This window comes from Nanorana parkeri, unplaced genomic scaffold, assembly GCF_000935625.1.
Source record: "Nanorana parkeri isolate BGI_ZX_2015 unplaced genomic scaffold, ASM93562v1 scaffold1269, whole genome shotgun sequence".
NCBI classification, from domain to species: Eukaryota; Metazoa; Chordata; class Amphibia; order Anura; family Dicroglossidae; genus Nanorana; species Nanorana parkeri.
The window spans coordinates 420,140-442,371 of NW_017307537.1; the positions used below are offsets into that span (position 1 = coordinate 420,140).

A 22,232-nucleotide genomic window follows, 5' to 3' on the forward strand; every position below is an offset into this window, starting at 1 on the left:
AACATATATAAAATGATATAAAAGATAACATCCAGCTGCTGTAGATTTTTTTTAACTTTGTTGAAGGAGTTTTATACTAATAACAATCCAACTCTTTCAATTGCAAGGAGTCCTATATTTCTCGTCTCCATCAGCCATAAAAGCCCTGATGACGGGGGCATACAGTGACCCACCAAAAGCATTGGATAGAATTAAATAAGTAAATAAACATTTGTCTTGCTATTTAAACAACCAGTGTGCTGCTCCTTTGTTCTTCTGTCCTCTTTTGGATTCAGTCCAAACTACCTCTTTGTGGCCCTTTTGTGCATTAGAACTGGCCTACATCTACCATAGATGTTCTACCCTATCTAATATTATTGTTTGGCTCCAGCACCTTTCATCTACACACTCAAAATCTGTATCACAATAACGGCTGAACTTTGGCTGGTAAAATAGTAAACATATATGTATCTCAACCATGGATTTAGTTATTTGCTTGGAGTTCCCTTTTAAGTACAGTCTGAGAATACCAGAGAATCTGCTCTGCATTAGTATTTTCAGAACCTCCTGTACAGATATGGAAGATAAAATCAATGGAAGCAGTTATCCGCATTACTGTATCGCAATAAGTGTTTGCAGACTGGCGATTAGAAGTGCGGACAACTTGAAAAGTTCAGCTCATCATTTGCATAAGCTGTCAATCAATGGCTCAAACCTCTTTGATTTTGGAGTATTGGAGTAGCTGGAGTTTGTGATCAGTAAGTGCCGCAGCTGGGAAGACACTGCTGTCATCTGTAGGTAACAAAGCAGTGAATGATTTTTGAGAACATTAACCTGGTTGGAATCAGTGTTTAAAGAGACCCTGTAGCTTTGCCTATTCATATTGAAAAAGTCTATTACAAGCTCAGCCTCACCTACTTATGCTGGACTTTCCCACTGCTCCTTTGCTTTGGGGTTCAACCCTTGTGTAAGTGTTGTGTTGGAGCGTACACCGGTTCATGGGTTTTTCCTACTCAGAGGTAACAGTATTCAGGACTGGCAATTAGCCACTTAGACCTTAGCACTGCATCCTGGGAGAAGGACACATGACATACATACCATACTTGAGATGGGGCAATTGAGCCACTGGAGAGCACACTGAAGGTAAGTATCTGTGGCATTTGTATGAGACTAAAGCCGGATATATACCGTTCTAATTTGTTTTGTTCAACCTGTGGTCTGAATGAAAAAATAGAACAGATTCCTCCATTAATGTTTATGAGCATTGATGGACGAACCCCCGTGGCTTCCTTTGTAATGGCCATCAGTCGTTGTCAGAATACCCTGAAGCGTGTATACCATCCTTTGGACACTCTGCCCCAATCAGATTATCTTCAAAGCACAAAGAAAGCTATTCAGTGAGATAGACCTTGCTCTAACAACCTCCACTTTCTTGTGGATGTTGTTAGGGCAGTTTTTCTAAATACAACTGCACAGTCCAGTAGGCATGAGAGTTAGATTATGTAGCATGCTAAGCAGCTTAGTCAAAGAGATCTGGTCGGTCATGCACCCTCTCTTCCTCAACATTTAAATGTGGGTGAGGACTCTTGGGACAAAGGGTGTGGCTACTACTCTGATCTATGCCAGCATACAGCACTATACAAAGAGAAAACTGGTATTTTAAAGCGGAACTACACACTACTAGTCCTTACAGCCAAGGATGGTGCCATCTTGGCCTCTCTTTGGATAGCAGTTGCCATGGTGCTGCACATGTGATGAGTTATGACAAGTATTTTGTTAAAAAAGGCAATGCTTCATGACGAATCTACAGAAAAATGGCTATGTATAGAGTTGAAACACAACAGCTTTTATATTTTTATAGAGGTGTTCTTCAAAAAGGGCAGTCCACCCAAAAATATTGAAATTCTAGATGGATCCTGGGGGCTGAGTGTGCCCCTAACTTCTTATGTCTTGGATACTCCAAGAGTGAGCTCTCCCTGCCATAATACCTGACCACCTGGGAATCTTGGGTGATCCAATCTATCTTTGAGTGTTCTGATACTGATACATTCTCCATAATATAAAATAAATAAAACAATACAACAGGGATGGTGGGAACCCTCCATAAAGACCACAACAGGTGAGCAGACCTAGGAACTCAGCACAGAGATCTCATCAATGAAGATATAAGGAACTGTTGGGTGGCGTAATTCTTTAGCAACATCCAAAAGCTTTTGGGGTTGGACTGAACGTTTATTACTACATCCAAAATAGAACCTGAACCACAATATATGGATACTATCACACACATCTTTCATGAGAAATTCAATTTTTGAAATTCCATGACAAGATCAACCACGCGCAATCTGATGCGTGGGCCATATATGTGCAAGTCTATTCAGTCTCATTTAGCTCTACCATGAATCCCTACCTAAACAATCCTACCATTTGTTATCTAGTCCATTAGACTCTCATACTACATAATTGATGTTAGATCTAAACAATTTACTTTGATCAGATTGCAAGGTTTATGGCTAGATTTAGGCACCTGCCCAGTGCCTTAGTAGAGTTAAGCCTCTGACTAGAAGGGTATCTGCTTGCATAAAGAGAGGTGGAAGCCTGTGACGGCTTTGCAGCTTGGGTGGTAATTCATTAACAGTAAAGGAAAAGCACTGGTGTTAATAGGGATAGGCTAGATACAGTTAAACATTTTAAAGCACTACATGGGATTATATATCGTAAAGCTATTTGGAGAATTAGAGAGAGAGAGCTTTATACGTGGAAGGGTTTTATTGGAAAATACCAGGAAATACGCGGGCCGATCGTATAAAGGGATGGGCGGAGCCATGTCCACATAAACCCTGCAGCCTACACGTCCTCACTGTGGTGTGTACACATAAACACAGGTGCAGATCAGTATACATTTGCTTTATAAGACCCTCTCGTCTCCACGCTTCTCACTCTCCTCAAGATGTTTGGCTCAGTGCGGTCTAAAATGGGACCGCTTCCGTCCCACTGAGCCAAGAGAGGGTGAGAAAAAAAAAAAAAGACAGACAGATGTCCAACAGCAAAATGGAGACTGAAGTAAAGAAAAAACAATGGAGTAAAAATGGTGGAAGGAGAGGAGCGATAAAGCCCTCACTTTAAGAAAAAAAGGGAGATGTGTGAAGCATAAATGGAGGAACATGGAAAAAGGAGATAGACAGGAGGGAGGTGGAAGCAATGGGCGGCTCTATTTTGGCTGCGAGAGAGCCTGGTTATAATATGAGACATGGCAGCGGTCTCGTTTTCTACACACTGTGTAAACGTTGTGTGATTAAAGGCAGCACTCCCTGTCTGTCTCTCTTCACAGACCTCTCCAACTTGGCTCTGTCTCTCTTTCCATTCTCCCCCCTCCTCTAGCGTCCCCCCACCGCCTGTTTTACTACATTTATTCCTCACGTTTTTTCTTTTTTCCCCTCAATAGCTTTTTCCCTCCTCCGACACGATTCTGTCACACGTCCGCACTCTTTCCTGTCATGTAATTGTATCTATATCACCCTGAGGCCAGGTATAAAAATAAGGGAACGTCCTGCTTTGTAGCATCCCAGTCTCCATATTGGGGGTGGGGGTATGCAGCTGCCATATTGACTATCATAGTAGATACACAAATGGGGATGCCAAAGTTTTGGAGTTAGAAGGCAACAGGGGTGAGTTTAGTACCTTGACAAATATGTAACTTTTTACTAACTAGGCTAATTCTCCCCCATTTTTTCCTCATTGCTTATGTAGCCCCTATATAGATTTATATATGTGCTAATATAAGAATGTGGATTCTGATTATAAACAGTTAATCGCCTCGGTGTGAAACAAAGAGGCGGAGACCTATGGGGATTGAAGTGCATAGTAGATAGGGATACCTGTCTGAAAGGACCAGGAGAACTGCAACTCCCAGGATACTGTGCGGGAGGAGGGGAGATGTTGATGGGCTGGGGCTACTGAGCGCGGAACATTCTAGGACCGGGATCGGAAATGTGCAGAGGTCCGGGAGACTGTGTGAGCAAAGGCTGCCTGCAACAGGGCCTTGTGGTCACCTTTGTCTGGTAGGGACACACAGGCTCAGTACCGGAGTGTGAAAGGACTATTGTTTGGCTGCACACCTGAGGAGACGGTAATTGAGTGCCTACACGGAGGCTGAAGGGACGCGTCATAGTGAGGGACGCGGCCTTGACGTGCGACCGATCCAGCCACTGGAGTGACCCAGTCAGCCCAGCGGACGGAGCTGGCGGTGATCGTGTCTGAGACCCTAGATGACCCTAGACGAGCGGTGATGTGTTCCTGATGGCCCTAGACGAGCCGTGATGTGTTCCAGGAGGCCACAGACGACTTCTTCTTCCTCCGAAGTGACGTTCTGACGAAAGAGGGACTGCCATCTATTGCTGAAAGACATCATCGATTCCAAGATAACTCTGGGAGTGGTGAGAGGCCTCATGGCCAATGTGACCGTGTACTTTTACACCTGTGCTACACAGTATGGGCCCCAACGTTAGCTAGCCTAGGACAAAACTACTGGCCAGTAGTCTAGAGGGGGTGTGACACTTCCTAGGGGAGACAGTCTGGCATTATTGGTTTCCGGATAGGCAAATGATAGCTGCGGTTAATGACTGTCAAAGTGCCTTAGATGTCATTTTTAACGCATTGTATGTAACTGGTTAACCATTATTAGTATTATTCTGCATGGGTCAGCCATTAAATTCTTTACAAAACTCATTTAAGGTGTGTTGATGTGCTGTGGATCCACCATTGAACGGTACAACCGGCGGCTCCTGCGGGGCTAGCGCTACACTCACATTTTAGACATTTGTGTAGTACAAACATACAGGTGAAACTCGAATAATTAGAATATCGTGCAAAGTTCATTTATTTCACTAATGCAACTTAAAAGGTGAAACTAATATATGAGATAGACTCATTACATGCAAAGCAAGATAATTCAAGCCGTGCTTTGTCATAATTGTGATGATTATGGCTTACAGCTCATGAAAACCCCAAGAACCCCAAATCCACAACCTCAAAAAAGTAGATTATTACATGCAATCAATAAAACAAGGATTGTACATAGAACAATATCGGACCTATGAAAAGTACAAGCATGCATATGTACTCAGTACTTGGTTTGGGCCCCTTTTGCAGCACTTACTGCAATTACTTTTGCACGATATTCTAATTATTCGAGTTTCACCTGTATTTTGTTGCACTTTATGCACAACATTAAAGTGTATGTAAAGCCCAAACTTTTTAGATAGAGTAGGGAATAGTTAAAACCCCTATCGGGTTATTTTTTCTGCCTGTGCCCCACTGGGAAGATTTTCTTTCACTTGTCCTAGAAACACAACTGGAAATGAAAATCTCTCTAAAGTGAACAGAATTCCTATGTTAAAGCATTGTCACCAGAACAGGTGTCCCTACTGGAGGATTGTGACAATTCAAAAATGTTTGGATTTCCCATCACTTCCCATAGTCACCTGGACAAATAAATGGGTTGATTCGACTCAGGATAGGGACACAGATAGCAATACAAACTAAACAACGGTTCTATCCCTTCCCTACTGCATCCTAAGTTGAAAAATCTCTTTACATACACTATAATCTGCCCTAGGTGTATGAAGTCCAATTAGGAATTCATTAGACGTTATTCAGTCCAATTTTTAGGCAGCTAGTGCAAGTACCTGAATGTCTTTATCTCTAAATGCCTGTAATCCTTTGCACAGCAGAACTCATACAAGGAGACAGAGGGACAGCACTCTGAGCCAGTCAGGGCTCCCATTCTTTACACTGAGCTGCTTGCTTACAGGAAGAGGGAGCATAGAGACAGGGCCGGATTTCCCACAAGGCCAACTGAGGCCCGGTCTTGGGGCAGCAGGGAGTAGAGGGGCAGCAGGGGTGTGGAATTCCTATCTCCCGATGCCCGGGACATGTACAGTAGTTCCGGGCGCCAGGTAGGTAGTTTATTTCTACATTTAGCCCTGCTTTGGGCAATGTACAGCTAAATGAACAGGGAAGTCGCCCCTTGTTTTGTACAAGTGATCTCGGCGACGTCGCCGAGATCACTTGTATGCAGCCTGCAGGTCTGCCATTCTCCATGGGGGTGGGGTTGGCGGGAATGGGGGCACATTGAGGAACCTGGCCTTGGGGCAGCAGAGAAAGTAAATCCGGCCCTGCATAGAGATGAGGTCATTACTGTGCCGCTGCTCCTTCTTTGCCCAATCAGCAGGTTGTGGTGATTGCTTGAAAGCAGAAAAAATAAGTTAGGCCTAAGACATGGCTGTATTGTCCAGACTGAGCATAAAAAGACATTCTTTGGAAGGTCAACCAGTTCACAGATTTGTATTTCAATTATCTACATTTACAGCAGGATGTAGCCCAGAGGAGCTTACAATCCAATATTCCTACAATAATCATAGTTCAGTTTAGGACAGTTGGCCCAGAGTCAGTTAACTATCCATATATTGGTTTGTGTGGGGGAAGGTGAAGTACTTGAAAGAAACCCATGAGGGAAATATGTAACCTCCATGCAGATAGGTGGAATTGAACTCAGTTCCTCAGCCCCGCAGAGCAACAGTGCTAGCCGCTAAGACTATCTCCTATATTCAATTCCCATCAGACTTGGAATGTGAGTGACCAAAAGGAAACCTGCTGCCTCTAGAAAGACCATCTTACCTCCATCCTGGCTCTGTGCAGATTTGCCTCCCAAGTACAATTTCAAAGAGATGTAGAAAAAAAAATCAAAAATGGTACAACATAGTTGCTTTGACACGTTCCACCACAATGATCGCCATCCTGATACAACTCATCAAGGCGACTGTGTTGTACTATTTCCGATATTTTGCGCAATAGAAGAAGCTCTGAAACCGGATCACCTGTGTGTTATCTACATCTCTTTGAAATTGTCTACTCTTGTCATTAAAATAAGCAACCAGACAATAGTAGTTAATGACTTCTGCCTTCATCCATCTTCTGCTAGGAATATCTAAAGTTCATAGAGAAAAGCTCTCTTGTGTTTCAGGAGTTGAGGTTTGCTGGGAGGATGAATGTGACTGATGTAGCTTCTACAACTGCTGCCGGTAGTCATCCATTTTTGATGTCTTACTTTGTCTTCTAAATACCGTGTCTCCCTGAAAATAAGACACAGTCTTATATTTTTTTTGGCTCAAAAAAAACACACTAAGGTCTTATTTTCGGGGTAGGTCTTATTTTCGGGATAGGTCTTATTTTTTTTTCAAGTACAACAATCCAAAATTAATGCAAACCCAAATTAAATAATCCAAAATGGCAAAGTTAAGAATATGGTGATCAGGGCAATCAGGGGTGCCGTACCTTTCCAAGAGCAATTTGGTAACCAATCGCTGGCCAGAATGAGCGAAGCGCACTTTCACTATCGATTCCTCACAGGCGGGGTGCATTTGGTATCACTCCGCCTGTGACAAGAGCCGGCGCTATAGAGGAAGCATCGGCTTATGCGGCTCGGCGCCCTCCGCTGCCACCTCGCTTGCTCTAGCGCCGGCTTCGTTTGACCACTGATTCTCTCCCGCTGCTCTTCAAGTTCCCCCTTATGCCACCACCGGCCCTGGGAATGGTCACAACTAGGTCTTATTTTCGGGGTAGGTCTTATATTTTAGCAATTCCCAAAAATAGAACCAGGTCTTATTTTCGAGGTAGGTCTTATTTTCGGGGAAACAGGGTAGAACATTGACAAAGATATGACAGGAATTTCCATTTAAAGAACCTGTTGCTGTACTGCTCAGCACTTTACCATGAATAGCTGAGCATGTTTCATTTATACTAGTGATGTGTGAATTTCATAGCTGATTAACACCTGTACTGTTGACACCTCTCCTAAATGACTTCTTGAAAGCAATTGGGCAGCCTTATTTACCTTCTCAGTATCTTTGCTGGATCCAGGCTAGCTAGACGCACAGTAAACTAACTGCTTTTCTTACTAGGCTACATCATATAATACACATGTGTTTCCCTTCCTTCAGTATGGAAACCTGGAAACATTATGGTATACAGACCCCCCTCTCATTTTCTTCTGTGTGATTTGCTTCGTGCTTCCCCAGCAGTCAAGTTACATTTTAGGCTTCACCTTCAAAGGGAGTTTTATTTTTGGTGAGATATTCCCTAAGGCTTATCCAGAGGCATCCTGAGGCGGGGGGACACCCGGTGCGGGTAACGGGTGACACCCCACAGAGACGTCATCGAGGTTCGTGCGTGACGTCACTGCGGTACCGCTGTTACCTGCCGGTGGCCATGTTGGTGATGGATGCCGGCCGGCAGAGAGAGGAGGGTACATCACCTGACGGGATAAGGTATGCCGCCGGGTCCCCTCCTCTCTCAAGCAAGTGTCTGACTTTTCAGAGGGGGGTGACACCTAAATGACTGTCAGTCATTTTGGTGTCACCCCTTCAATGGTGTCACCCGAGTCACTGGTCTTATCTACCTCTAAAGGGATGCAGGTGCTGCAGCTTTTCTCATTGTTTCTCTGAGATTGATCAGGTAATTATAATGAAGGCGACCCATTCAGAAATCGGTTTAGGAAAGGACATGAAGAGAAAACCAGAAATTCCTTCACTGATGGATCACTGTCTTGGTCAGCTGTGTGCGCCCTTATCAGCATTTTTAATCTGGATTCTTCTGAATTGGAAATTCTATTCCACCATTGGTGGGTTTATTGGTAATATAGAAGCCAAATCCCAACCAAAATGTTTCCTTTTTTGTTATTTCTGCATAGAGATAAAGAGGTTTTTGTGGACCTTCCATTGCTATCTGCCATCTGACTTTTGTCTGCCTTTTGATGATTACACCAGCATTCATAGTTTCAACCTATGATTCTGCTGACTGATACAGCTTTGCCTAATATTAGATCAGGATCATCAAGAAGTGTTTATTTTTAAAGCTACTCTGTCACAAAAATCAATCCGAATAAAACAAGCAAAGAGAAAACAAAATACTTATCTCTCCGTCTCTTGATGTCCCTGCAGAAACCAATGTTATTATAAGTGTTGACCTCCTGTGTCCTCCGCTGTGCTCGGGGCTTCCTCTTGCTGACCCTTACATCAATAAAGACACATTGGTGACATAGGGGTCATTGGGAGGAAACACTGCACTGAGCTTAGTGGAAGACCAGGACATTGAGTTTCTGCAGTGTTTGGTGGCACAGGAAGTGGTATTTTTTTCTTTTGTGGGAACTTTTTTTGTGATTTTTTCTTTTTTGCAACAGTTACTTTAAACTAAATAATAATAATTTGTCTCAAATGTCTGTGACGTTGGGGAGGTTAGCACAAATGGCGAGCGCTTAAGGACCAGTCATGAAGCTGTTTTCACAGAACAAAGGACAGTCTTTTATTAATTCCAAAAGGCAGAAAAAGGAAATCCAACATAAATAACTTGCTGTAGCATATGACAGATACGGGCTCACCAATCCTTGAGTTGTCCCAAACACTCACGGTGTCCCAGTCTTTTAATAAGTCTCTCTTGCAGCACTGCTGCTCCAGCCCCAATCTTCAGGGCCACTGTCTGGTTCCTCCAGACAACCGCAATAACATGCCAATCCTTCCAATATGTTTCACGAACCTGCAGCTCCCTGCTGCACTGGCCTCCACACTGACCCCTGGGTGGAGTTCTCCTGACTCACAGGTGGTGGTCCTGAACAAATCCCAGCACCCTCTTCATGAGGGCTGTACACAGGTGCATAATCACTATTAAAAGGCATGGAACCATGGAATTGGTGATTTGGAGGCCACATAACACAGTGGTATTGCCACGCAATGCCACATGTCTTTTAACTTTACACATGTTTAAATAGCTGTTGTTGATGTTTTATATCAGTTTTTTTCAGGATTCCCAGAGTACCATGAGTTTTCCTAAAAGAACAGTACAGCTTAAAACTTCTTAAATTTAGGTTTTCTTTGTCTGATTGAAACCTTTGACTCAGCCATCCAATAAGGAATGAGTCTCTCCTCAGATTTCATCTAGATTTCATCTAGAGCTATTGAACTCTGTAAACAACAGGCCTTAAAGTGACACTAAACTCAGGAGTTTAACCTTACAAATGCATTTAAGTACCTTAATTATTAACAAAAATGTATCTTATTTGTGTATCACTCGGCTGTAGATCTTCAATTCATCTCTAAATTGGTGCTGACACTGTCCTTCCTCCTGGAAGGGGGGCTACTTTTGTTCCCCATGGTCCCTGTGTGTGTTGTAGATAAAATAAGCCAAGGTTATCTTGGTTCTAGGGCCGCAACAACTAATTGATTTAATCTATGATAATCTATAATGATTGTAAACCCTCACGGGCAGGGCCCTCCTTACCATCTTGTCTTAAATTGTATTGTGACTGTAATGTCTTCCTTATATTGTAAAGCGCTGTGCAAACTATTGGCGCTATATAAATCCTGTATAATAATAATAATAATAATGAGAATTGCTGTCAACGATCGATTAGTTGAACTCCGCCCTGCCACTCTGCTCCTCGCTGGGAACTGCTGCATGCTGGGGTCTGTGTCCCCTTCCATTAAAAGGGCCACAGAGCGCTGCAGCCGTCGCCCAGCGGGGAATAGTGACTGCTGTGCTTCTGCATTCCCCCACTGCTGTTTCCGTTCCTCCTACCGTGTCCCATTCCTCCTGCTGTGCCCCATTCCACCTGCCATGCCCCATTCTACCTGCTGTGCCCTGTTCTGTGCCTCGTTCCCCCACTACTATGCCCTGTTCTTCCCCCTGCTGTGACCCGTTCCTCCTGCTGTGCCCCATTCCACCTGCCGTGCCCCATTCTACCTGATGTGCCCTGTTCTGTGCCTTGTTCCCCCACTACTATGCCCTGTTCTTCCCCCTGCTGTGACCCGTTCCTCCTGCTGTGGCCTGTGCCTCTGTTGCTCCCCTGTTCCCCTCTTCTGCCGGCAGTAGAAAGCCGGGGTCAAGTCTGCCATTTGCAGAGGAGGACCTGAAGGAGGCCTTTCTCCTTCAGTTCCATCCTCTGCTGATTGACAGCAGGCAGTGGGCAGGTATAATAGCCACCCTGCTATTGGCTATTTCAATTTAAAATAGCCAATAGCAGGCTGGCTACTGCTCCCAGCCACTGCCTGTTGTATTTCCTTTAGCTGCCTTTAGCAGCTGTCATTCCCCTAAAGAAGTGGAAAGGTGACACTAGAGGTCTAAAAGACCCCTAATGTCACCTTAAAGAGAACATGTCACCTCTAATGTACTATTACATATGGGGGTTTGTGAGGCCCCCCCCCTCCCCATGTGAAAGCAATGACGTAAGAAGAAAAAAAAAGTTACATTAAATTAAAAATACCCCCAAAAACGTTTAAAGTCCCCCGACCCTGCAAATGCTTGCATGCTAATTGAAACACAAGTTGGGTGCACCTGCATATGAAAATAATGATTAGACATGTGCATTCAGATCCGGACGAACCTCCAAATCAACGAAATTCAGTAGATTCAGCGGTTTGTCCAAATCCGAAATAATACAAACAAATAATACGAAATAAAAATTTGTTAACAGAACGCGCGGCAGCCATATTGGCCGCTGGCGCGTTCTGCACATGCCTGCCGCCATCTTGGAGGTGGGGTGCATAATGTCACATGACGCCAGGTCATGGGCGATGTTATTCGCAGAACGAGCGGCGGCCAGATTGGCTGCCAGCATGTTCTGCGCATGCGCGCCAACCATTTTGGACTATATTTTGGTCTACATCAAGATGACGGCGCCCACATATTCGGGTGCCGCCATCTTGGTGTATACCGAGATATACTCCAAAATGGCGTCAAGCATGCGCAGAACGCGCTGGCGGCCGACATGGCTGCCGCTCGTTCTGCAGATTCTTTGTGCGGTTTCGGACTCGGAGGCTCATTGCCTCCAAGTCCAAAACAGCAATAAAGATAGATAGATAGATAGATAGATAGATAGATAGATAGATAGATAGATAGAGATCTCTCTATAGATATCTAGATCTATCTATAGATATCTAGATCTATCTATATATCTGTAGATATAGATAGATCTAGATATCTATAGATATACATATAGATAGATCTAGATATCTATCTATATCTAAAGATATAGATAGATATCTAGATCTATATATATACACATACACAGTATATATTGTACAATTCAGTTCAGTTTAAAGCTGAACTCCAGGCAAATTGATCAATGAACATTTGAAATACATATATAGAAGCTGCCTTGCCTCCTGCCAAAAGATTTAACATTTTATCAATCCTAAAATGAAACCACACAGGTTACAATCTGACAATGCAATCTTTGTACAATGAGCATTTGATTTACCCAAATTATGTAATATGAGGTCCTCCTAACTAAACTATCTGATCAATTTGCAATCAGTCAGTCAGTCAGGCCCTTGCACTACACAGTTGTTGGTGATCTGAAAGACAATGTAATGCATGAGGTGAGCTTTACACGGCCCTACCAGATAGCACAGCCAGCTTGATGACCTGGCTTTTTTCTTCTGCAGTTCAGCAACTACCTACCCCCAGCCTGTGATCGGTCAGTGAAGAAGCATCAATAGACTAATGAGGCCATCCCTGTGCTCTGTCTTCAATTGTTCCTTGTCACCCATCATTGGCACATCATTGGCCCCAGGTATTGCCCTTTCTTACCCGTAGAGTAATGTTTTATAAAAGTTTACAAAAGGCTGAAACCAAGTCACTCTCGGGTATTTACACTAGTTGCATTTAAAACACATTTCCTGATATTTATACAAATACATAACTGCATCCTTGTATTACTAATTGCCTGGGGTTCATCTTGAAATCAGTGACACATTTGATTTAAAGTAATTCTATTAATATAGTAACTTACTGCATTTGCCCCTGATCTCCGTGACCCAGAAAGCAGATATGATACAGATACTACTGTAGAAGAGCCACCAATTCTAGAAAGGGTAAAGGGTTTAGATCAGACTGAGAATAATTTACCAGCTCTCTAGGCTCATCAACTTCATCCTTTTTTACTACTTAGTGACTCACTAATCCAGAGCAAGTATGCAGCAATTTCCTCCTATGGTCACTATAAAGAGTCCTGCTAATATATCCCTTCTTACCCGAACATCCAGTGAAACTGACATCATATTGTAAAGAATCTCAGGTTCAGCTTATATGGAAAGCTCCCTGTTCATGGTTTGCATTCTGCAGCTTACAGAAAAACATGTTTAGCCAGCAAAGGGCAGTAAGAAATTTTAATAGGGACTAAAACTTTACTTCTTCCCGGTCTTTCACACATGCTGACCATAAAAGAGCACGACTGCATTACGCAAACACCCATAAGAATAGCTGACTGCATATGAAGTGAACCTGTGTCAAAAAAAGTCTCCCAATTTTTTTGTTAGCTTTCTAGGTGTTTGTAGAAAAAGGTGAATGATTGTTTGATTGCTTTTGTATATCTTGCCACAGCTGTAGTTACCATAAATCTGTGCTCTGTACGGGTTCATTTAAGTGTGAAGTAAGCGCCCTTAGCCCCCTTTCATAATGAGTTCAGATCAGGTCCGCCTATCTGTTTTTAGGTGAGCCTGATCGGAAGCTCAATATTAGTCTATAAGTTATTGAATTTAAACAGACCTGAATCTGTTTACATCTGATTGCCTTCAGCTTTGTCAGCTTTGTCTGGGGACACAAAAGTAAGGGACATTTTGGTGGACCTAAATGGTACAGATCAGAGGTACTCAACCACCATAGAGAGTCTATAGCTCCCCATCAGGCCCGCTCTTCTAGTGATTGTTAGCAGGCAGTAGGTGTATTCCTGTTAGGGAAGGAGCGAAGTCCGCCTGTTTGCTGGATTGGACCCCAATAGCAGGGAACAAAACCAGAAGCAAAGTCCAGGCTGAGGTACAAGATAGGGTGATCCAAAATGCGTTGTCAGAGTACAGTCCGGGTTGAAGCAGGCAGCGAGTATCATAAACGGTGAGGCAAGCCAAGAGTCGATAACCAGGAGATCCAAATAGCAGGGAAGGGAGGCAGGAGACAGGAAACTGGAAATGAGGCGTCGTAGCTGCTTTGGGAATGGCAGAATAACTCAGCAACGAGTCTTGACTCTGGCTGGGATTTAAACCCAGCAGGGGCCAGCGACGCCCCCGTTGTCTGGGCAACCAGTAATCCACTGTTTCCTGCGAACCAATGGGACGGCTGGGAGAGGAGTGCTCGCAAGGCCGTCCCCGGCAATGACCAGCACCCGAAGCAACTAAGAAGCCACAGCAGTGCCACATGCACATGTCACGCACACATGTCATGCATGCGCTCATGTGCACACCTGCAACATGCCACCAGGCACCAATTCACCCCAGGAAGGACCCTACGATCTCCGTCGCACCCGCCGGACCCCAGGTAAGAGGGCACCCCTGGTCCCACGACAATTCCATAGCATTACTCCGTTGGCTATGGAATCCACCCACTGTTTGCTGTTAATCACCAGGGAAGCGGACCTGATGGGGAACTAGTCTGTCAGCTTCCCTATCAGGCTCCATCCATCCACCCCCTATTAAAACGCCTCTGCCACTATGAGACAGGAGTAGCAGCCATAGGAGATGGACAGAGTGTTTAGCATGGACACACCAATTCAATGCATCTGTCTCCATTAGGTACATGAATCGGGGGCAAGCACCAACATTAGTTGTGCAGATGCACCATGAAATCTTAAAGAGTGCTGAAGATACTCTTTATGAATTCCAGGGACAGTCTGAAGTGTTGGCACTTAGATGAACAGCATTCTCTACCTGTAGAAAGAAAGTTTCATTACCTCTGTTGAAATAAGAGCAGTGGCTGGTTTGTAGGGGATAATTTGTAGTGCAGAAAGGTGTGGGTAGTGTAGGATATCCAATGGTCCTGCCTGTATATAGTGGCCGAAGCAAGCATACAACTTACTTACCAGTATCCATGTCACCCATGCCATATATCAGTGACTGACTTGCAGATTAATTGCATTTAATGTGCTATGACTGACAAACTCCCCACCACCGTCACTGTCCCAGTATAACCTGTTTTGATTTCAGTGGGTCTGTTTTCTGGATGTTGATTTTGAGCTCTATTACTTTTCTGTAAAACCCTACCATACTGCTGCGTTACTAAATGAGTGGAAATGTGAATTATGGGCATATTTCCGTGCCCCTGTTATTCTACTGTATGGCTATGACCATATTTTGTGATTGTGTTGCCTGTTATGACAAGATCAGTTACCACCATTTGTAAGTCAAAAGGTTAATCGCACTGCTCCTTTATATAACATCTGCATTTATTTCTTGCACATACTGTCCACAATTATACCTTCCACCCTCCCCTCATGTACATACTGCCCACCATCATATCTTCCACACTCCTCTCAGGCACATACTACTTGGCATTATACCCGCCACACTCATCTCAGGCACATACTACCCAACATCATACTACTCAACATCATACTGTCCACAATTATACCTTCCATCCTCCCCTCATGTACATACTGCCCACCATCATATCTTCCACGCTCCTCTCAGTCACATACTGCCAAACATCATACTGTCCACAATTATACCTTCCACCCTCCCCTCGTGTACATACTGCCCAACATCATATCTTCCACACTCCTCTCAGTCACATACTACCCAACATCATACTGTCCACAATTATACCTTCCACCCTCCCCTCATGTACATACTGCCCACCATCATATCTTCCACACTCGTCTCAGGCGCATACTACCCAACATCATACTACTCAACATCATACTGTCCACAATTATACCTTCCACCCTCCCCTCATGTACATACTGCCCACCATCATATCTTCCACACTCCTCTCAGGCACATTCTACTTGCCAATATACCCGCCTCACTCATCTCATGCACATACTACCCACCATCATATCTTCCACACTCACCTCGGCACATACTACCCAACATCATACCATCGCACTCCTTTAATACACATACTGTCCACCGTCATACTCTCTTCACTCCTCTTCTGCACATTCTGCCACCATCATACCCTCAACATTCATCTCTTGCTCATTCTGTCTGCTGTCATATCCTCCACACTCCTATCATGGAAATACTGTCTGCACTGGAAGTCAGTCAGGCATGCAACAGGGCACATGTGCGTAAAAGGAACATGCTGACAGATGGAGAGAGGTGGAGAGAAGTGATAACCTCATCAGTCTGCCTCTACTCCTTAACTGTCAAATCACAGACTAGGGGCAGAGAGGGGACTTAACTGTGCTTCCAAACTGCAGTAGAGAAAAGTCTGGTCACCAGGCTGGGTCTGTTTTTTTTTCTGGCAGGGCTCTGTAAATCTCAGAACTGGATTAACAGAATTACAAATCTTTTGACAGTATGACATCTCCCATAGACATATTTTAACTATGTATTTAACTTTTGCCTGGAGTACGGCTTTAAAATATGCCTTTAACATGATATGTTACGGCTTGCTTCTATTAGATCAGGGGTGGACAACTCTGATCCTCCAGCTGTTGTGGAACTACAGGTCCCATGAGGCATTGCAAGACTGACAGTCACAGGAATGACTCCCAAAGGCAAAGGCATGTTGGGATTTGTAGTTAAAGCCAGAGTTGCCCACCTCTGCACTAGATGCATCATTGTGTATTTTAACAAGCAGTAGATATATGTAAAAACGAAAAAAATAAAAAATAAAACCTTTGAAACGCGTCTTTGCCGCACGCTCCCGTCCGAACATCTGAAGAGTCTCGGGCGGGCGCATGCGCACTTCAGATGTCCGGCCAGGAGAGACACAAGGTAAGTCTGTGGAGCAGCGTGCACCCGCACAAACTCTGTGGGACGTCAGGCGAGAGGAGGACAGCGGAGTCAGCGCTGGATCGGATCGTGTATGTATGGGTGGGGACTTTCAGTTTTTTGTATTATTCTTTTTTATGTGTAACTTAAAAGTTTTTTTTGGGGGGGGGACTTTCATTTTTTTTCCTATTTTTTTTTTCACTAAACTTTTATTGCTATCACATACGGGGGCTAATAAAACCCCCCTATGTGATAGCAAAATATGTGACAGGTCCCCTTTAATGGAGACATCAGGGGTTTTCAAGACCCCTAATGTCACCTAGGACCCCCCAAAAGAAGCTGATGAAGCACAGATCTGCTCCATCAGCTTCTTTCCAGCTTCTGAAGCTGGAGAGTGACTCAAGAATGCGGAAGTGATGTAATATACAACACTCCTGCATTCTTGCAGAGGAGAGGGGACCGGAGACACAGGCACCATGCTGATCCTGGGCTCGCACCGCGCACAGCGGAGCCCGGGATCAGTGGGACAATGGCGGGGGATCGCGGAGGGGGGGGGCACCGATCGTTACCCCATACAAGCGGTCCGCCAGCTCTACAGCCAGCGGATCGCTTGTATGTTAACAGGCATCTCTGCCTGTTTTTAAATATCGGCCATTTCCCGCTCGCCGCTGGGGGCGTGTCTGAGCGGACGTCTAAAGACGCCCTCTCAGATCTAGAGAGCTCCCGGCCGGCCGTTTTTTGACTACGGCCGGCCCGGAGGTAGTTAATATGTCAGTTAGAAGATTAGTGACACGCAAGGACACAGAGGGGGTGAGTTGTGGAGTAGAAAGATATATTTGAGTGTCATCAGCATAGATATAGAACAGATTCACATTAAGGTGTATATTCACTAGCTTGGCTTCAGTCCTAACGTTTCATCTAGCTTGTTTTTCATGATATAACTTTCATATCAGGAAGGCAAGCTTGTGAAATGTTGGAGCTTAGGAACAGTGGCATGACTAGCACCACACTCAATCTTTATTTGATCCTTGAAGCCACGTTTAAGACTGCCAGCAGAATAGAGAAAGAATTCCCTTTATTTCTACTCCACGCCGGAGACGAACGTGGTCTGTGATGAGACTGATCCCCGTGTTTATTTGTTTCAGGAATGTCCATTTGTAAACACAAGGGGATCAGTGTGTGGATATACATATAATGCTGTGTGTACACACATAGATACACTTACACAACTAGGCATTCCCCGGAGGCTTCAATCAGCGGTGTTGTATACACTGTGGGGGCTTGAGGTGTCATTGGATCCTTGTATCTAAGTATACACTGACATAAACACTCACTGTTGTATATACACGCACATTCACAAATAATTATATCTTCAAGGACTCGGCCCCTCCTTTGCTGTTCTCTCGCTAATTTCCCTCTCTGTTCCGCTTCCCCGACCGCACTACCTAGAACACATCACCCTTTCGCCTGGGGCACCACTAGCAACTCTTGAGTAGTGTATACAATGCCAGGTTCTTATATAACATGCAAATAAACAAGCTGTCAGCATCGCGTTACATAATCAGTCTGAACAAGACAGGTACCCAGCCCTGGTCTGACAGGCAGGTGCAGAGAATAAATTGGCACATGCAAGAGACTTAAAGCTGAACTCCAGCCTTACCTCCCCCACAGTCCTCTATTCTGTTGAAATAGAATACTCAATTTCATGTACATTTGCATTTCTGTAGTATAACCCTTTGAAGCCACAGCAGCTATTTTGAGCTCGCCTTAATTTCCTGTGTAAATGACTTACATCATTCAGCAATCACTCCTTCGTTGCCGACAGCACCCCAGCGATAGGCTTCCCCTGCCATCAATCATCTTGTTCCCAAGCATTATGTGAAAGCATGCAACCAGCCAACCAATCAGCACAAAGTCTGCTGCACTCAGTGGCCAGCAGGTGAAGCTAGCCCATCTAAAGGGATCCCGGGAATATGTTCTTTTATATTGTAGCACCCATCACCTTCTGTGATGTGACTACTAGACATTTAGTGATAGCCAGGGCTGTAGACAGCCTGGTTGAATTAGTAGTGGCGATTTACATGGTTAATCCCAGGTGTCTAGCCTTGTCTGTACCCCCCCATGGGCGGAGTGTGACTTTGTCATATTGTGGGACAGCCAATGGTGGATACTGTAGTAGTGTATGTACTGTACAGCAGCCAATCACTGGGCTTTTCTCAGCCAGTGGTGCATGCTGGGACAGAGTACATATATTGGTGGGAGCTGCCATGTGCTCTCTCTCTCTCTCTCTCTCGCCGGGACCAGCCATGGATTAGGGCTGGGTCCTGTTCAGCCTGCCCCCCAGGCTAGGCCGAGGCCTGGGGATGGGCATGGGCTGGAAGTGAGGGAAAAGGTTTCCCTGAGGCCTCCAACATGAATGAGGCCTGAGGGATGGAAAGAGGAAGAGAACCAGGACCAGTGCAGGCTGTTGAAGTACCCTGGAACTATGTGGACTTCAGAGCATGGTGGGTGTCTTTCCTGTGATTGAGAATCCGCATACATGTGCATATAAGGGACGATATCACGTCAAATAATGGGGAAGACGTGGAAACATATGGGGGTGTATGGAATGAAGTCCCTGTCAGTTTTGCCATCTGTGTCCCATCAAGGAGATTTCCATTCACTTCCAGGGCTATTCACTACAGGGTGAAGAGTTTGGAGAAGGCAGGAGAAGTGAACAAACTAGGACAAAATAGCTGATTAGGAAAAATTCTCCAATTCAGCTCACTTTCCAGTTCAGCGATGTTGTCCTAAATTGTGCACTTCTCCTGCCTCCTCCAAACTCTTCACCCTGTAGTGAATAACCCTGTTTGTGTTCTGTAGACACAACAGGAAGTGGAAGTAAATCTCTTCAAAAAGAGGAAAATCCTATAGGCAGTAGTCACCAGAACAGATGTTCCCATTGGAAGATTTCCAATGTTTTGGTGACAATTTAAAATGTTGCTTTTTACTTTACTTTCAGCACCAGTGACAATGCCCATTAAGACAAAAAAAGAGTGTAAATCTATCTAACGAGGGAACAAACAGCAACGGAGAAAAACATGATTTTCCTTAGACGGACTGCGCTAGCATTTACCTATATTAATAGGTGGAAATATTTGTGTTGGACTTATTAGGCACCTTAGAACTGACTCATCCAAAATATACTAAAAGATTAAAACATCTTTAACATCATAAAATGACAGCTTTACATAACTCAGCTGAAGTAATGCTGAAAGTTTTCATGTTTATAATAAAAGGCCTACTTATTTACCTCTGATTAACCGTCTGCTATCATAAACTTACTTTTAACCTCTCTCTCTCTCTCTCTCTCTGCTCTCCTGAACTAGCTTTTTCTTAGGTGAGTTGCTAAAACTCTTTTATACAGTTTGTATGAAAAATGTATTTATGTTTTAGTTGTGTTTGTTTTTGTAGCATTAAGACTGTGAAAACACACATTAAGGGCTTGTTCACATCAAATGCGGTGTGTTCCAGAGGGGTGGGAGGGGGCGTAGCGGTGCATTGAATTCAATGGCACCGCTTACACGCCCCCGCCCCTCAGTGCGATTGGACGCATGGAAAAACTTTGCCTGTGTTCCGTCCCACTGCAAATGCAAAAAAATAGAGCAAGCAGCATTTTTTTGCATTTGCAGTGGAATGCCCAGGGCCGGTGCTAGACTATTTTGCGCCCTAGGCAAGACCAGCTACTTGCACCCAGGCCCCCTTCCTGCGGTGCGGCTCCATTCTCCTGCCGGCTAGCTTCCACAGGCGATAGATGTAAGCAGCCGGGACAATAGCCAGAGTGCTATTAGTTATTTTAATTTGATATAGCCAATAGCAGACTGGCTATTGAAACACCAGCAACTGAGCAGAGGAGCGGACCTGATGGACAATCACAATACAAATCAAGACAAGGCGGTGAGGAAAGCCCTGCTCGTGAGGACTTGATATACATCACTTCGTGCATTCGGGGACCAGAGAGGAGATCAGAGGGAGATCGTATACCGAGCTCCCTTTGATCTCCTGTCACGGAGCAGCCGTGCCGGTCCCGGCCGCACCGGGCATGGCAAATCTAGGAAACGGCAACGCCAGTGACAGCGGCTATTACAAGCGATCGGGCGTCTCTAGATGCCCGATCGCTTGAATGTAAAGCGTAATTAAATGTAAAGCGTAATTAAATGTAAAGCGAATTTCTGTTATAAAACATACAGTATCTTATATAAAATGCCAGGACAGTACAAATTATCCCAAAATGATCCCTTTGTGGAAAGTAGACACCCAAAAGGTGATCTAATTTTTGGCATGATGAGATTGAGGTGGTTAAGAACCTGACAGGGTCACTTTAAAATGGGCTTTAAAGGAGAACTATGGGGTTAAGGCTTTTCCCCATAGTTCTCCTTAGGGTAATGCGAGGACACAAACTAGCGTCCTCCCGTCACGCTAGTGGTCCGGAAAATGGTGTGAACCTGGATTTTTGTGCACACGCTGTTAAAAGAAGAATGTTTTTAAACATCCAGTTAAAATTCACAACACAAACAAATATGTCCCATCACTATTTGCGCCCATTTTCTGTCTTAACCCAAAAAAAAGAATAGACATTTTGGTTGCAGTTTTGTTCTAATATGACCTGGGTAATTTCTGTATTGATCAACGTTTCAAAATATGTTTTCTTTTCCTCACCATCAGCTAAACTATCTTGGTCCTCCTTTCAACGACCCAGACTTCAACCCTCCTCGTGCTGGTGGTCCGGACGCCATCCCCAGTGCCTCAGTGGACTCCCAGATGTGGCGCAACCTGAATGACAGCCTGCGTTTAGCAGAGAACCACCGGGCCTACAGTCTTCTGCTCTGTTACCTGCGTTCTATTGACAGTGAAGTGGCCAGAACTGAACTACGAAGAAGCCTGGGACGCTTCTGCACCAGCTTGCAGGGTCTAGTTGTCAGCATTGCTGGTGTCATGTCTTCCTTGGGCTACCAGCCACCACCTGAATTCTCTTCTTTTTCTCCTCAGCTTGGGTTGGGGTTTGGGAGGGGCAATGACTTTCTGCGCAAGATGGAGGACTTCTGGCTGCTGAAAGAGCTGCAGATCTGGCTCTGGAGGTCAGCAAAGGACTTCAACAGGCTAAAAAGGAAGGTACCGGCTGTGGTATCCTTCCGAGTGGAATTTCGGGGCTACTGATGTGGTGGAGATGGAGGAGAGCGAATAATGTAGGAACTTCTTATTGAAACACTTCTAAAAAGAGCAAGTACACTCCGAAAAGTAATGTAAGAAAGTATTCTGGTGAACCTTGCTCCTTGGCTTCCTTGACAAAGGAAGATTAACAGTGATAGAAAGTTTACCAGCTATCTTTATTCCAGAGTCTTTTTTGTAGTGTTACATACAAGAAGAACAAAACATGGTTACCAAATTGGACGCAATTCCTAAGATTTACCAAGCAAACATTTCTCATTGCAGGTTGGATAAACATTTCTGTGG

General features: G+C 44.4%; 1 protein-coding gene across 1 annotated transcript in view; it reads left to right on the forward strand.

Moving 5' to 3' along the window:
* CLCF1 (cardiotrophin-like cytokine factor 1) overlaps positions 1-21,957 on the forward strand; it is a 55,948-nt gene extending 33,991 nt beyond the window's left edge. The window contains exon 3 of the mRNA XM_018568977.1: positions 21,444-21,957. Coding sequence (XP_018424479.1) covers positions 21,444-21,935 — 492 coding nt within the window. The 3' untranslated portion in view covers positions 21,936-21,957. The remainder of the gene's footprint in view (positions 1-21,443) is intronic.
* The last annotated feature ends 275 nt before the right edge of the window (positions 21,958-22,232 follow it).